The sequence below is a fragment of the Erpetoichthys calabaricus genome, chromosome 3, assembly GCF_900747795.2.
Source record: "Erpetoichthys calabaricus chromosome 3, fErpCal1.3, whole genome shotgun sequence".
NCBI lineage: Eukaryota > Metazoa > Chordata > Cladistia > Polypteriformes > Polypteridae > Erpetoichthys > Erpetoichthys calabaricus.
In genome coordinates, this window is record NC_041396.2 from 290,682,174 (window position 1) to 290,696,114 (window position 13,941).

A 13,941-nucleotide genomic window follows, 5' to 3' on the forward strand; every position below is an offset into this window, starting at 1 on the left:
GGAAGCTGGGCGAGTGTTTCTTAAATTAGGTCTGAGCTTTTGGGATTCAGTGCATTTTTGACCATTTGCCTCCGTTTTCCGACTTCTCCGTTGGATTGTGTATCTAACATCAGCCTCATAATCACAAAGCACATCATCGATCCCTAGTTAGTTGTAGTCTTGGGGGCGGGATGGAAAAGAGGAGGCCTTATACAGTGGTTTCCATTGAACGGTTATACGTATGAAGCTGCATGTTTGGAGGTATACTAGTGTGCAGGGCTTTTCTGTAATTCCTTAAACAGCCATCAACCATTGCCAGGGACTCCCTCAAAATTCACAACAGTGTACTTATATTTCATTGGTACATTCTCTGTTGGACTTGGAGTTCCAAAGCACATAAGTAGCAGTAAGTTTCAAAGCACGTAGTCCCAAACACTTCCAATAATTCTCACTAGAAGGGGATATACCATCAAACCCCTGGTAATAATAGCAAGCATCAAAACTTTATGAAATGAAAAGGTTTATTTCTAAACAAGTTCTGTAAATACATGAATTTCCGTAGACCCCTTAAAGCAAAAATGAGCTGCCAGGAAAGGCAATTCAAGACCAACAAAGTCCCAATACACAATCCCACGGTGAAGCCAAAAAAAAAAAACAAAGCAAAATGGACAAAAATCCAATGATTTGATTTTGTTTATGCAGGTCAGCTGCTCTTGTTATGTTCCATGTGTTTTGTGAGTGGTCTCCCAATAGGCAAGGTCACCCGCCAATCACCTCCAGGAACTGCCTACTACCCTATAAATCCAGAGGGTCTCCCACAGATCCTGGTGGTTCATTTGTGATGTATGTAGGAGTGATGAGTTCTTGTGCTTGTCATGAATTTAATGTGCTTTACTGGATTTTTGAAACTTCACACTGTAAATCGATAACTCTTGGGATTTCGTATTGGGGCTGTTTGGTTGTATTGGATTACCATCTCAATTTGGGCAAATCCAACTGCCTTTGTGCTGCATGGAGCTTCTTTGTGATTGAGCAACTGTTTTTGTGAAGAATAAATCTTTTATTTTATTAAGATTTATCAAGCCCATTTTGGGTTTATGATGGGATTTCCTCCCTCTAGCGGGTATTTCTGGAAGTGATTTTGTGCCTCGTGTGCTTTGGGACTCCTAGTCACAACAGCCACCTGCAATAGCATCCTAACACGGGCCTAAGACGATAAAGACTGTGCCACTTCTGAACCTTGCTGTGTGGACTTTCAGGTTGTTTGTTTTCTTCTGTTGTAACTACTAGTATTTGACAGGCCTGGTGTCTCTGCAAATAAAGAGAAATAGTGATGAACGCAACTTTTTGAACGCAAGTCCTCTTCAATTGGACGAGGAGCCCCATCTTAGTGAGGACGTCTGGAAAGCATTAGAGAAAGAGGCCTTGTTTTAGGAGTGTGTTATAGACCACCCAATGCAGACAGTAATTTTAATGCACATCTTTTTAGTAATATCAAGAAGGCAAGTTAATAGGGGGGGGGGTGTTATAGTTATGGGGGTCTTTAACTATATGAGCATTAACTTAGATAACGTTGCAAATAGAGGATTTCAACAGCAGGAGTTTTTAGAAGTAATCAGTGAGGTTTTCTTAACACAGCATGTTAAAGCACCAACACGGGGTAAAGTTTGGTATTTTGTAATAATCAGGATAGAACTGAGAGTGTAGAGATGATTGGACCACTAGGGTCAAGTGGCCATTAAGAATGATACTAGGGAGGCTAAAAGGCAGTTAGAGAGGAATATAGCAGATAAGGTGAAAGACGACCCAAAGAGATTCTTTCAGTACAAGGGGGCTCTGCCCCCTGCTCGCTTCACTCGCCTACCCTCGGCGTTTTGAACCCGTGCCCGCTGTGCAGCCGTAGTTTCAGACGCGCGTTGTAGAAGCCTGCGTTGTTTTGAACCCGTGCTTGCCCTGCTTCTGCAGTTTGAGACGCACGTTGTAGGCGTCCATGTTCATACGGAGCTCCGTTCGTACTATTATGCGGTGCATTGTGGACCACTGCGGACTCCGTAGTGTTTCCCGTTTCGCTTTGTATCTCGGTCAGTCGAGCTCTTTCTTTTTGGAGCCGCGCCTGCCTGGTTTGCGGCATTTCAGACGCACGTTGTAGGCACCTGCGTTCATTAATTATATCCAGGCGGGCACGTGTTTGTATCTCGGTCACTCGAGCTCACTCGTTTTGATCCCGTGCCTGCTTTGCCTCCGCAGTGTGAGACGCACATTGTAGTCGTCTGCGTACATTGTATCTGTCCATGCGGGCTCGTTGTTGTAGCCGTGTTAGTTGTTGAGCTGTGTGGTTTTGGAGCCGAGACAGTTTTGCTTCCGCGGTTTCAGACGCGCTTCCACACAATGTCGGGTTTGATTTGTGAACCTTTGTGGACTCCGTAGTGTGTCCCGTTTCACTTTGGGGTGAGCCGTTGACTCCTCTTGTTTTATTATGTCTCCTGCGTCCACGGGCATGTACCTGCTTCCACATTACTTCTCTCCCGTTTCACTCTGGGGTGGGGGGCTTTGTGTGGCGCCTGCACACTATGTCTCCTGCGTCCACGGACATGTCCTTGCGTCCATATCCAGTTTACCATTCTCGGTTAGTAACATGGATTTTAGTAGTAAAGAACAGTCAAGGAGGAGGTGAAGAGCATCAGGAATAGTAAAGAGGAGTTAAAAGATACAGAGAGTGAAAAAGCAGATGCTCTAAACTTTGGAAATTGTAGAGGGAGAAGTACTGCTCAGTTTAAAGAGGATTTTTAGGAAGTCACTGAATACTGGGAAGATTCAGAAGGACTGGAAAATGGCAAATACTATCCCATTACTGTATGTAAAAAGGGTGAGTCGGCAGATGTAACCAACTACAGGCCAGCAAACTTAAGGTGCCTCACAGGAAAATTAATGGAAGGAATTATTATGGAAAAGATTAAGTAACACCTGTCAAGAACAGGAGCTTTACTGAACAGTCAGCATGGGTTCAGATGAGGGATTTCATGTGTTATTAACATGCTGGAATTCAATGAAGCAACAAAAAGATACAATCAAAGTGAAGCATATGATGTTATTTATCTTGACTTTTAGAAAGCATTTGATGAGGTGCCACGTGAGAGGGTGGGCATCAAACTAAAAGAAGTGGCAGTTCAGGGTGTGGAGTGTTGGCTCAGACACAGAAAACAGAGGGTGATGGTGCGAGGAACCTCATCAGAATTGGCTGATGTTAAGAGTGGTGATCAGCAGGGGGGCAGTGTGGGGGTTGATTTAAATAGGAATATAAATAAGCTGGTTAAGTTGGCAGATGATACCAAGATAGGTGGATTGGCAGATAATCAAGAATCTGCTGAAATTTATCACAGAAGGACTTGGACAGCAGACAGGCTTGGGTAAATTTATGGCAGATGAAATTTAATATCAGTAAATGTAAAGTATTAACACATAGGAAGTAAAAATGTGAGGTTTGAATACACGATGGGAGGTCTGAAAATCGAGAGTACACCTTATGAGAAGGATTTAGGAGTTGTAGTGGACTCGACATTTTCAACTGCCAGACAGTGTTCAGACGCCATTAATAAGGCTAACAGACTGTCAGGTTATATAGCGCCTTGATGTGTGGAGTACAAGTCACAGGAGGTTCTGTTCTGCTTTATAACACACTGGTGAGGCCTCATCTGGAGTCCTGGGTGAAGCTTTGGTCTCCAGGCTACAAAAAGGACATAGCAGCACTAGAGAAGGTCCAGAGAAGAGCGACGAGGCTGATTAGAGGGCTACAGGGGATGAGTTATGAGGAAAGATGAAAAGAGCTGAGCCTTTACAGTTTAAGAAAAAGAAGATTAAGAGGAGACCTGACTGAAGTGTTTAAAATTATAAAGGGAGTTAGTGCAGTGGGTCGAGACTGTTATTTTAAAACGAGTTTATCAAGAACACGGGGACACAGTTGGAAACTTGTTAAGGGTAAATTTTGCACAAACATTAGGAAGTTTTTAATCACACAAAGAACCACAGACACTTGGAATAAGCTACCAAGTAGTGTGGTGGACAGTAAGACTTTAGGGACATTCAAAACTTGACTTGATGTTATTTTAGAAGATTTAAGTGGACAGGACTGGCGAGCCTTGTTGGGCTGAATGGCCTGTACTCGTCCAGATTGTTCTAAAGTTCTAATGAAATAAAGTTTGTTGTTATCTTACCAAAACTACCTTGTGGTGTACTCACACCAGCATTCAAAGATGGGGGTGGATGTTGTGTAGAGGGACTGGCATACTAATGCAGCTTTCTGAAGGATTCTATAACCCAGCTCAAAGAGGTCAGTAGGTTCTACAGGATGAGAGATTGAGATGCTAATACACATCCTACAGGTCTAGTCGTCTAACAGGCTTGTTGAGGATCCATCTTTGCAGCGGAGGTAAAGTGGATGTATGTTGTGACTTGTGGTCTCGGCAGTGAGATGGCCTTCCATTGCTGAGATCTTCAGAGGGTAAGTGTTAAATCCTTTGAGGGGTGATGAACTGGGAACAGGCTGTGAGCTTTAGCCCCAGCAACAAGATAGCTTGTCTTTGTTAAGGATTCCAGGGTTAAATATTGTGAAGTGTACACGTGAAACAAAGTTAATAAGCTATGGTACTGTTAAAGGGCATTTGAGGCTATTATGGGGCCTTTCATGGACGATCTTTCTATATAATACACTACCGTGGCTGTCTGTTTGTCTGTCTAGGATTTTAAATCACTTGTAACTCACAAACTGTTTGACCTATTGACCTGAAATTTGGTACACATATACTACCTGACATCTACTATCTTCTTTCAGGGTGATGATTGACCTCCAAGGTTACTCCTCTTTTTATTTTATTTTGTTGTAGGATCAACTCTCGGCAGTGCCCAGCAGGGCGGCCGTGCGGTGCATACGTATGGGTGCCGTTCTCATCCATACCACCTTCGCCCCTACCTCTTCATATCTTAAATCATTCATGAGAGCAGATTGAAGACTTCAGTGCCAGCTTAAGTGAAAAATTAAAGAAAACGTACTAAGAAATTGCAACACAAACTTTGAATTAATCAGTTTTAACACGAAAGAAGAGAACAAGCGGGCCGCTAGGGTGGAGAACAGAAGAGCTGCTCAGGAAGCAGCAATCGCATCAACCTCTGAGCAAATGAGTGCTAAACAGAGACAGAGAAAGAGGATGGAAACTGTCAAGTGTATTCACTGCACGATATTGCGCAGTGCGCCGTTACTGTTTCATAATAAAACAAGGCCATTCAGCCCAACAAAGCTACCCAGTTCTATTTGATATAAAGGTAAAAGTCCCCACTTTCAGGGACTCTCCAGTAGTTTGGAAGCATTAACATAATGAGGAATGAAAGGCCATGGGCAATGACCAAGGAAGAGGTAATTAGGTCAATGGTGCAGCCGCCCTGACTTCAACCTCCTTGGCATTAACTATGAGCAGGACTTGGGCTCAGAACACCATGCGATTACGGTTACACCAGAGTCAGGCTTGGGGTGACGTGTAATGATATGCTTTATAGTCTCAGGACAGCACTCTGCTGCCATCTAGTGGGTGAAATAACATCAAGCTGCAAAAACAACAAAAAATGTCTATGCTATCTGGCACTTTTTGTATTATGAGGGTGTTGTACCGTGTTAGCCATTATGAATGCAGTGAGAAGTCAAGCAAACTGACACCTTTTATTGGCTAACTATAAAGATTACAATATGCAGGCTTTCGAGGCAACTCAGGCCCCTTCTTCAGGCAAAGATGTAATGTTTAAGATGTTTAAGATGTAATGTAATGTTTAAGATGTAATGTTTACATCTTTGCCTGAAGAAGGGGCCTGAGTTGCCTTGAAAGTTTGCATATTGTAATCTTTTTAGTTAGCCAGTAAGAGGTGACACTTTATGGTAACTCATTACTATTCATGAGTGGGGTGGAGCCACCAACAAAAAAATACAATGGTAAATGAAGGACAGTTTTAGAATGAACTGAAATTGAAACATTGCCTGAATTGAGAGATAGGGGTGGTCATCAGGGGGTTAAATACAGAAATTGATGCATATAACGGCACTGTACCACCGAACCACTATGATACACGTATGCCCATTGAATTCGGTCTCATGAAGCTTTACTGTAATGTAACAGCAGTCAGAATAATTGGAATACCGTATTAATCCTAGAGGGGAAGTTCTCTTTTTCGCATACCTCGGAGTTTTTAGGGGCAGAATTGCGATCAAATGTAAGGACAAGCAAGACATTAGCCTGCTAAGCACTGTTCACAATGTGGCAACAGTCAACGCTTGTGTCAAGGGAAATGTGGAAGTCACTAAGCTTTGTATTGCCATAGCCTCAATAACACAAGGGGTGCGTCGATAGTGCGGATCAGGCACTGATGTTCTACCTTTTCATTCCCAAGCAATTGGAAAAAAAAAATTGGGCAAAAAGAAAAACACGCATCTATTGTCCCGACTACAACGTCAGGCTATGTGTTAGTGACTGCTTCAAAAAAACAAATGTCACATGAAGGATGTAGCGTTGTATTGTGAGAGCCTCGATAACACAAGGGGTGCTTCAATTGTGCAAGTCCAGCTCTGATAATCTAACCTCATATGCAAGCAACAGAAAAAAATACAAGAAAAGTGTGCAAAGAAACACGCTTCTACTGTCCTGATCGTGACATGGGACTGTGTGTCAATGGCCATCTCAAAACATGTCACTTGAAGGACGTGTGCTAAATCTGCATCAGTACAGCAGTGGACACTCGGCAGACTGTATTTACATTGACAATGTGGCATTCACATGCTTCTCTTACACATAATAACATTTATTTCTTGCTGAAATAAATTTTAAGTTTTTATTTTTGGCTCATTTTTCTGGGGGGGTTATTCAAATGGTAAGGGGGTTCATTTTTACTTGAAACACTCAGCCCTAATTGTAACTGAAGACAGGTGGTTCATATGCTTCTTTTTTCTTGCATAGTTTTTCTAGAGTTCTTTTATGCCAAACACTCTGTGCTATGGAGGCTGACTGGCAAGACTATGAGCTGCTCAATGGCTTTATATTCAGGCTGACCCCTTGCTCGGCAGTGTTCTACGGTGTCATCGTTTGCCATTGGTCACCAATGAAATGGCTCCTGCTTCTGGATGGATGCGGAGGTGAGCCTGCCAATGTTGTTCCTTATCGTGACGTAATGGTGTGGATGACTTTGTTTTATGATCGGATTCACCCCGTGTGCTGTAAGGAGACAGTCGTCATCCATATTTGTCACACCAGCATTGTGCATCCCACTGTAGACAGAACATTGAGGAGCCCTCACCATGACACGGGCTCACCACGTACTCTGGGAGATTGACTTAGCATGTATTCTTCTGACTCTTCTATAATATACAAATAAAAATGTCATACCTGTGCAAAGTTTACAGCAACGTATCCCCATCTGATGTATGGATTTCTGCAACAACAAAAAAAAATACATAAAAAATATCAAATCTCCTTAACTTTGTAACGGCCGACCCCTTACCCGGCCGGCAGCTACACCTCCAAGACCTGCGGTCTGGATAAATTACTGAGCCGAATCTAAATAACAAGCCGTACCTCTAACAAATGAAAATTTTCCCCACAATCGACAGTTTAATCAAGCATGCAAAAAACAGATGATATGTAAAAATAGGTAATTAATTATATTAAATGAGCAATAACAAGAAAAAAAATGCACAATAAATATATATATATATATATATATCCATCCACCAAAGCAACAACGCCATATATATCTATACTAATAAAAGGCAAAGCCCTCACTCACTCATTCACTCACTCATCACTAATTCTCCAACTTCCCGTGTAGGTGGAAGGCTGAAATTTGGCAGGCTCATTCCTTACAGCTTACTTACAAAAGTTAAGCAGGTTTCATTTCGAAATTGTACATGTAATGGTCATAACTGGAACCTCTTTTTTGTCCATATACTGTAATTCAGTGCAGGTCGATGGCCGTGGGAGGCGGAGTCGCGTATTGCGTCATCATGCCTCCTACATAATCATGTGAACTGAAAACAAGGAACAGCCACAAAGAGCACTGAAGAAAACATTCATTACACAATTGAGAAACAGCGGAGAAGCTGTGTAAAGACAGCTTCACTAAAAAACAGATCCTTAACAAATTGTTATTGGTATATTTTCCCTCAGTTTAAAAAGGTTTTCTTTTCTCCATCCATCCATCCATTGTCTCCCGCTTATCCGAGGTCGGGTCGCGGGGGCAGCAGCTTGAGCAGAGATGCCCAGACTTCCCTCTCCCCGGCCACTTCTTCTAGCTCTTCCGGGAGAATCCCAAGGCGTTCCCAGGCCAGTCGAGAGACATAGTCCCTCCAGCGTGTCCTGGGTCTTCCCCGGGGCCTCCTCCCGGTTGGACGTGCCCGGAACACCTCACCAGGGAGGCGTCCAGGAGGCATCCTGATCAGATGCCCGAGCCACCTCATCTGACTCCTCTCGATGCGAAGGAGCAGCGGCTCTACTCTGAGCCCCTCCCGGATGACTGAGCTTCTCACCCTATCTTTAAGGGAAAGCCCAGACACCCTGCGGAGGAAACTCATTTCAGCCGCTTGTATTCGCGATCTCGTTCTTTCGGTCACTACCCATAGTTCATGACCATAGGTGAGGGTAGGAACATAGATTGACTGGTAAATTGAGAGCTTTGCCTTGCGGCTCAGCTCCTTTTTCACCACGACAGACCGATGCAGCGCCCGCATTACTGCGGATGCCGCACCGATCCGCCTGTCGATCTCACGCTCCATTCTTCCCTCACTCGTGAACAAGATCCCGAGATACTTGAACTCCTCCACTTGAAGCAGGATCTCGCTACCAACCCTGAGAGGGCACTCCACCCTTTTCCGGCTGAGGACCATGGTCTCGGATTTGGAGGTGCTGATTCTCATTCCAGCCGCTTCACACTCGGCTGCGAACCGATCCAGAGAGAGCTGAAGATCACGGCCTGATGAAGCAAACAGGACAACATCATCTGCAAAAAGCAGTGACCCAATCCTGAGCCCACCAAACCGGACCCCCTCAACGCCCTGGCTGCTCCTAGAAATTCTGTCCATAAAAGTTATGAACAGAATCGGTGACAAAGCGCAGCCCTGGCGGAGTCCAACTCTCACTGGAAACGGGTTCGACTTACTGCCGGCAATGCGGACCAAGCTCTGGCACCGATCGTACAGGGACCGAACAGCCCTTATCAGGGGGGCCGGTACCCCATACTCTCGGAGTACCCCCCACAGGATTCCCCGAGGGACACGGTCGAATGCCTTTTCCAAGTCCACAAAACACATGTAGACTGGTTGGGCAAACTCCCATGCACCCTCCAGGACCCTGCTAAGGGTATAGAGCTGGTCCACTGTTCCGCGACCAGGACGAAAACCACACTGTTCCTCCTGAATCCGAGGCTCGACTATCCGACGGACCCTCCTCTCCAGGACCCCTGAATAAACTTTTCCAGGGAGGCTGAGGAGTGTGATCCCTCTGTAGTTGGAACACACCCTCCGGTCCCCCTTCTTAAAGAGGGGGACCACCACCCCAGTCTGCCAATCCAGAGGCACTGTCCCTGATGTCCATGCGATGTTGCAGAGGCGTGTCAACCAAGACAGTCCTACAACATCCAGAGCCTTGAGGAACTCCGGGCGTATCTCATCCACCCCCGGGGCCCTGCCACCAAGGAGTTTTTTGACCACCTCGGTGACCTCAGTCCCAGAGATGGGGGAGCCCACCTCTGAGTCCCCAGGCTCTGCTTCCTCATTGGAAGGCATGTTAATGGGATTGAGGAGGTCTTCGAAGTACTCCCCCCACCGACCCACAACGTCCCGAGTCGAGGTCAGCAGCGCACCATCCCCACCATATACAGTGTTGACACTGCACTGCTTCCCCTTCCTGAGACGCCGGATGGTGGACCAGAATCTCCTCGAAGCCGTCCGAAAGTCGTTCTCCATGGCCTCCCCAAACTCCTCCCACGCCCGAGTTTTTGCCTCAGCAACCACCAAAGCCGCATTCCGCTTGGCCTGCCGGTACCTATCAGCTGCCTCCAGGGTCCTGTAGGACTCCTTCTTCAGCTTGACGGCATCCTTCACCACCGGTGTCCACCAACGGGTTCGGGGATTGCCGCCACGACAGGCACCGACCACCTTACGGCCACAGCTCCGGTCAGCCGCCTCAACAATAGAGGCACGGAACATGGCCCATTCGGACTCGATGTCCCCCACCTCCCTCGGGACATGGTCGAAGTTCTGCCGGAGGTGGGAGTTGAAGCTACTTCTCACAGGGGGCTCTGCCAGACGTTCCCAGCAGACCCTCACAACACGTTTGGGCCTACCACGCCTGGGCTCACCACCTATGGGAGGGGCCAAGGAGGTCGGGTGCAGTGTGAGTTGGGTGGTGGCCGAAGGCGGGGACCTTGGCGGTCCGATCCTCGGCTACAGAAGCTGGCTCTTGGGACGTGGAATGTCACCTCTCTGAAGGGGAAGGAGCCTGAGCTAGTGTGCGAAGTTGAGAGGTTCCGGCTAGATATAGTCGGACTCACCTCGACGCACAGCTTGGACTCTGGAACCAATCTCCTTGAGAGGGGCTGGACTCTGTACCACTCTGGAGTTGCCCCCGGTGAGAGGCGCCGAGCGGGTGTGGGTATACTTATTGCCCCCCGACTTGGAGCCTGTACATTGGGGTTTACCCCGGTGGACGAGAGGGTAGCCTCCCTTCGCCTTCGGGTGGGGGGACGGGTCCTAACTGTTGTTTGTGCGTATGCACCGAACAGCAGTTCGGAGTACCCACCCTTTTTGGAGTCCCTGGAGGGGGTGCTAGAGGGCATACCTTCTGGGGACTCCCTCATTCTGCTGGGAGACTTCAATGCTCACGTGGGCAATGACAGTGAGACCTGGAAGGGCGTGATTGGGAGGAATGGCCCCCCCGATCTAAACCCGAGCGGTGTTTTGTTATTGGACTTCTGTGCTCGTCACGGATTGTCCATAACGAACACCATGTTCAAGCATAGGGGTGTTCATATGTGCACTTGGCACCAGGACACCCTAGGCCTGAGTTCGATGATCGACTTTGTGGTCGTGTCGTCTGACTTGCGGCCACATGTCTTGGACACTCGGGTGAAGAGAGGGGCGGAGCTGTCAACTGATCACCACCTGGTGGTGACTTGGCTTCGATGGTGGGGGAGGTTTTCTTTTCTTCTTAATAAAAATTTAAAAGCAGAACTTCGCCGCTGCAAAGCGCGCCTGACTTTATTGAAAAGAAACTAAACTTGCAGCGCCGCTCTTCAATGACGCGCTGCTATTCAATGACACTTGCCTAACGCCTGACTTTATTGAAAAGAAACTATATACAGTATGTCTATATATATATATATATATATATATATATATACTGTATTTATGTAGATATGTATATATATGTGTATATATATGTACTGTAGATATGTATATATATATGTAGATATGTAAATATGTATATGTATATATATGTGTCTGTATGTGTGTATATATATATATATATATATATATATATATATATATATATATATATATATGTGTGTATGTATGTATGTGTGTATATATATATATGTATGTGTATGTATGTATGTGTATATGTATATGTGTGTGTGTATGTATGTGTGTATATGTATGTGTATATATATATGAATATATATGTGGATGTGTATATGTATATATATATATATATATATATATATGTATATATGTACCTGTATATATATGTATATGTATATATATGTTTACATAACCTCTTTAACACACTACTTCTCCGCTGCGAAGCGCGGATATTTTGCTAGTATATACACACACACACACACACACACACAATAAACACTCCCTTGCCCTTGTAACATATAACAAACAACACAAATAACAAAAACTGAATGAAATACAGAACTGAATGGTCGTGAACTTGAGTCCGAATATATAATTGTCCTGAAATGCAGCTGACTAGTTAACCGATACGTGGAGTGTTTGTATTTCCTGGAACAAAATGGAGCAGCCTCACCATGAATCCTCAGCGCGTGGCGGATGATGAAGTCTGACCCCGGGGTCTCTCGTGTTGAGGGTATTGAAGTAAGTCCGGCAGATTGAAAAACAAACTGGATGAAAATGCACAATATGGAATACAGCAGGTACAAATGGCTTGTGGTTGTGAAAATGAAAAGTCTCCTTCTCTCCTCTCCTTCCTCCCTTTTCTGTTCCCTCCTGATTGCTTAAATAGTCCTGTGATGGATGTAATTGATTAATAGGGTTGAGGCTGCGGTCTCCTCCCATCATTCGTCCCCCTTTACGGGGACGACATTCACTGACACACAAACAGCAAACGACACGATGGAACAAGACGCACTTGGTACTAACACTGACAACACTATTACTACTATGTAGCCCCGCTATAACTTGGCTATAACAATACACTGGTTAGGGCCTAACGTCAAGGTAAGGACCAGAAAGAAATGATGGCGGGTCTCAGACACTCACTGGAGCTTAATAACGATGTCTTGCCTTGCCGTAGTGTTTTGGTGAAACGGGCAATGCAGGCCTTCACATACGTCACTGGTGAGATGTTCGTCACCTTACAAGCAGTGATGAGCAAAACGGGCAAATTCTGATTTGCAATAAGTGTAAAGTATTACATGTAGGAAGTAAAAATTTGAGGTTTGTATATACAATGGAAGGTCTGAAAAATCGAAAGTCCACCTTATGAGAGGATTTAGGAGTTGTGGTGGACTCGACACTATCAACTGCCAGACAGTGTTAAGAAGCCATTAAGAAGGCTAACAGAATGTCAGGTTATATAGCGCCTTGATGTGTGGAGTACAAGTCACAGGAGGAATCTGAATCATCATATGATGAAAAAAATGGATGACGTTGACCTACTGCCTACTGTATATACAGTTGTTTTGATGGCCATTTGTGTTGCGTGTTCTGCCTGTTCCCTCGTCATCTTACTGGGTAACTGCATAGCAGCTGTTAACATGTGGCCACTATGAGGCCATTAAGAAGGCTAACAGAATGTCAGGTTATATAGTGCCTTGATGTGTGCGGTACAAGTCACAGGAGATTCTGCTCAAATTTTATAACACACACATTACATGTGTTAGGCAGCTGCAGAAAAATACACAGGTAAAGACAGGAGTGTATACGAGACTTTACGGAGGACTAATCCTTGTTTCCTACCCCAAAAGTTCCTCAATCGAAAAATCGTCTAGTGAAAAAAAATATTAGTGTGATTTGAAACTTAAGTGTTTCGCTCAACACTACAGTATAGGCAGTGTGCTGCATATCTGCAACTCCAAAATGTCAGCGCCCATAATAAATAACTGTTGGGGCGAATGGTTACAAAAATGATACAAAGTTGTTTTTGACAGGTATCGTTTATGGTTTAACTCATTAATGTCTGCACAGACTGTACAATAAAATGATCTGCAAGGAGGAGCTTATAGCGCGATCCAGGACAGCATCACCATCACATCATGAAGCCAAGGGGCCACAGGGTGCTAACGGACTTCATCTATTACTCCTCTTTGAAAAGCTCTGGAAGGTTTCGTATTCAGTAAACGTTGTAAACCACTCAGCGTCAATCAGCTTCAGTCCGTTTTTAGCCACTGTGTATATCCATCATCAGCTACTCACCTGGGGTATGAATCTCGGTATATCAGTGTTGGACAAAACAAGAAATAAAGATATTGGGAGAACTTGGGAAGTTCGATAATTTGATCTGTAAAAAAACAATTAAAAAGATTAAAGTCCGTTAACTCTTCCGGTAAAATGTACAAAGCCTGACAATGACTGGCAAGTCGGTAGTCACAAAGACCAGCCATTCTTACAGGGACCACTGCTATTCTCCACAAGCTTAGCTCAAGACAAAGAGATGACATCTTATACTTACACAAAAAGCTATTTTG

General features: G+C 44.9%; 1 protein-coding gene across 1 annotated transcript in view; it reads right to left on the reverse strand.

Annotated features, from left to right (window-relative positions):
* LOC114649085 (sterol O-acyltransferase 2-like) overlaps nt 1-13,941 on the reverse strand; it is a 93,447-nt gene that overhangs the window by 20,802 nt on the left and 58,704 nt on the right. The window contains exons 9-10 of the mRNA XM_028798513.2: nt 13,670-13,754; nt 7,398-7,443 (exon numbers count right to left, since the gene is read on the reverse strand). Of these exons, the coding sequence (XP_028654346.1) occupies nt 7,398-7,443; nt 13,670-13,754 (131 nt within the window). The remainder of the gene's footprint in view (nt 1-7,397; nt 7,444-13,669; nt 13,755-13,941) is intronic.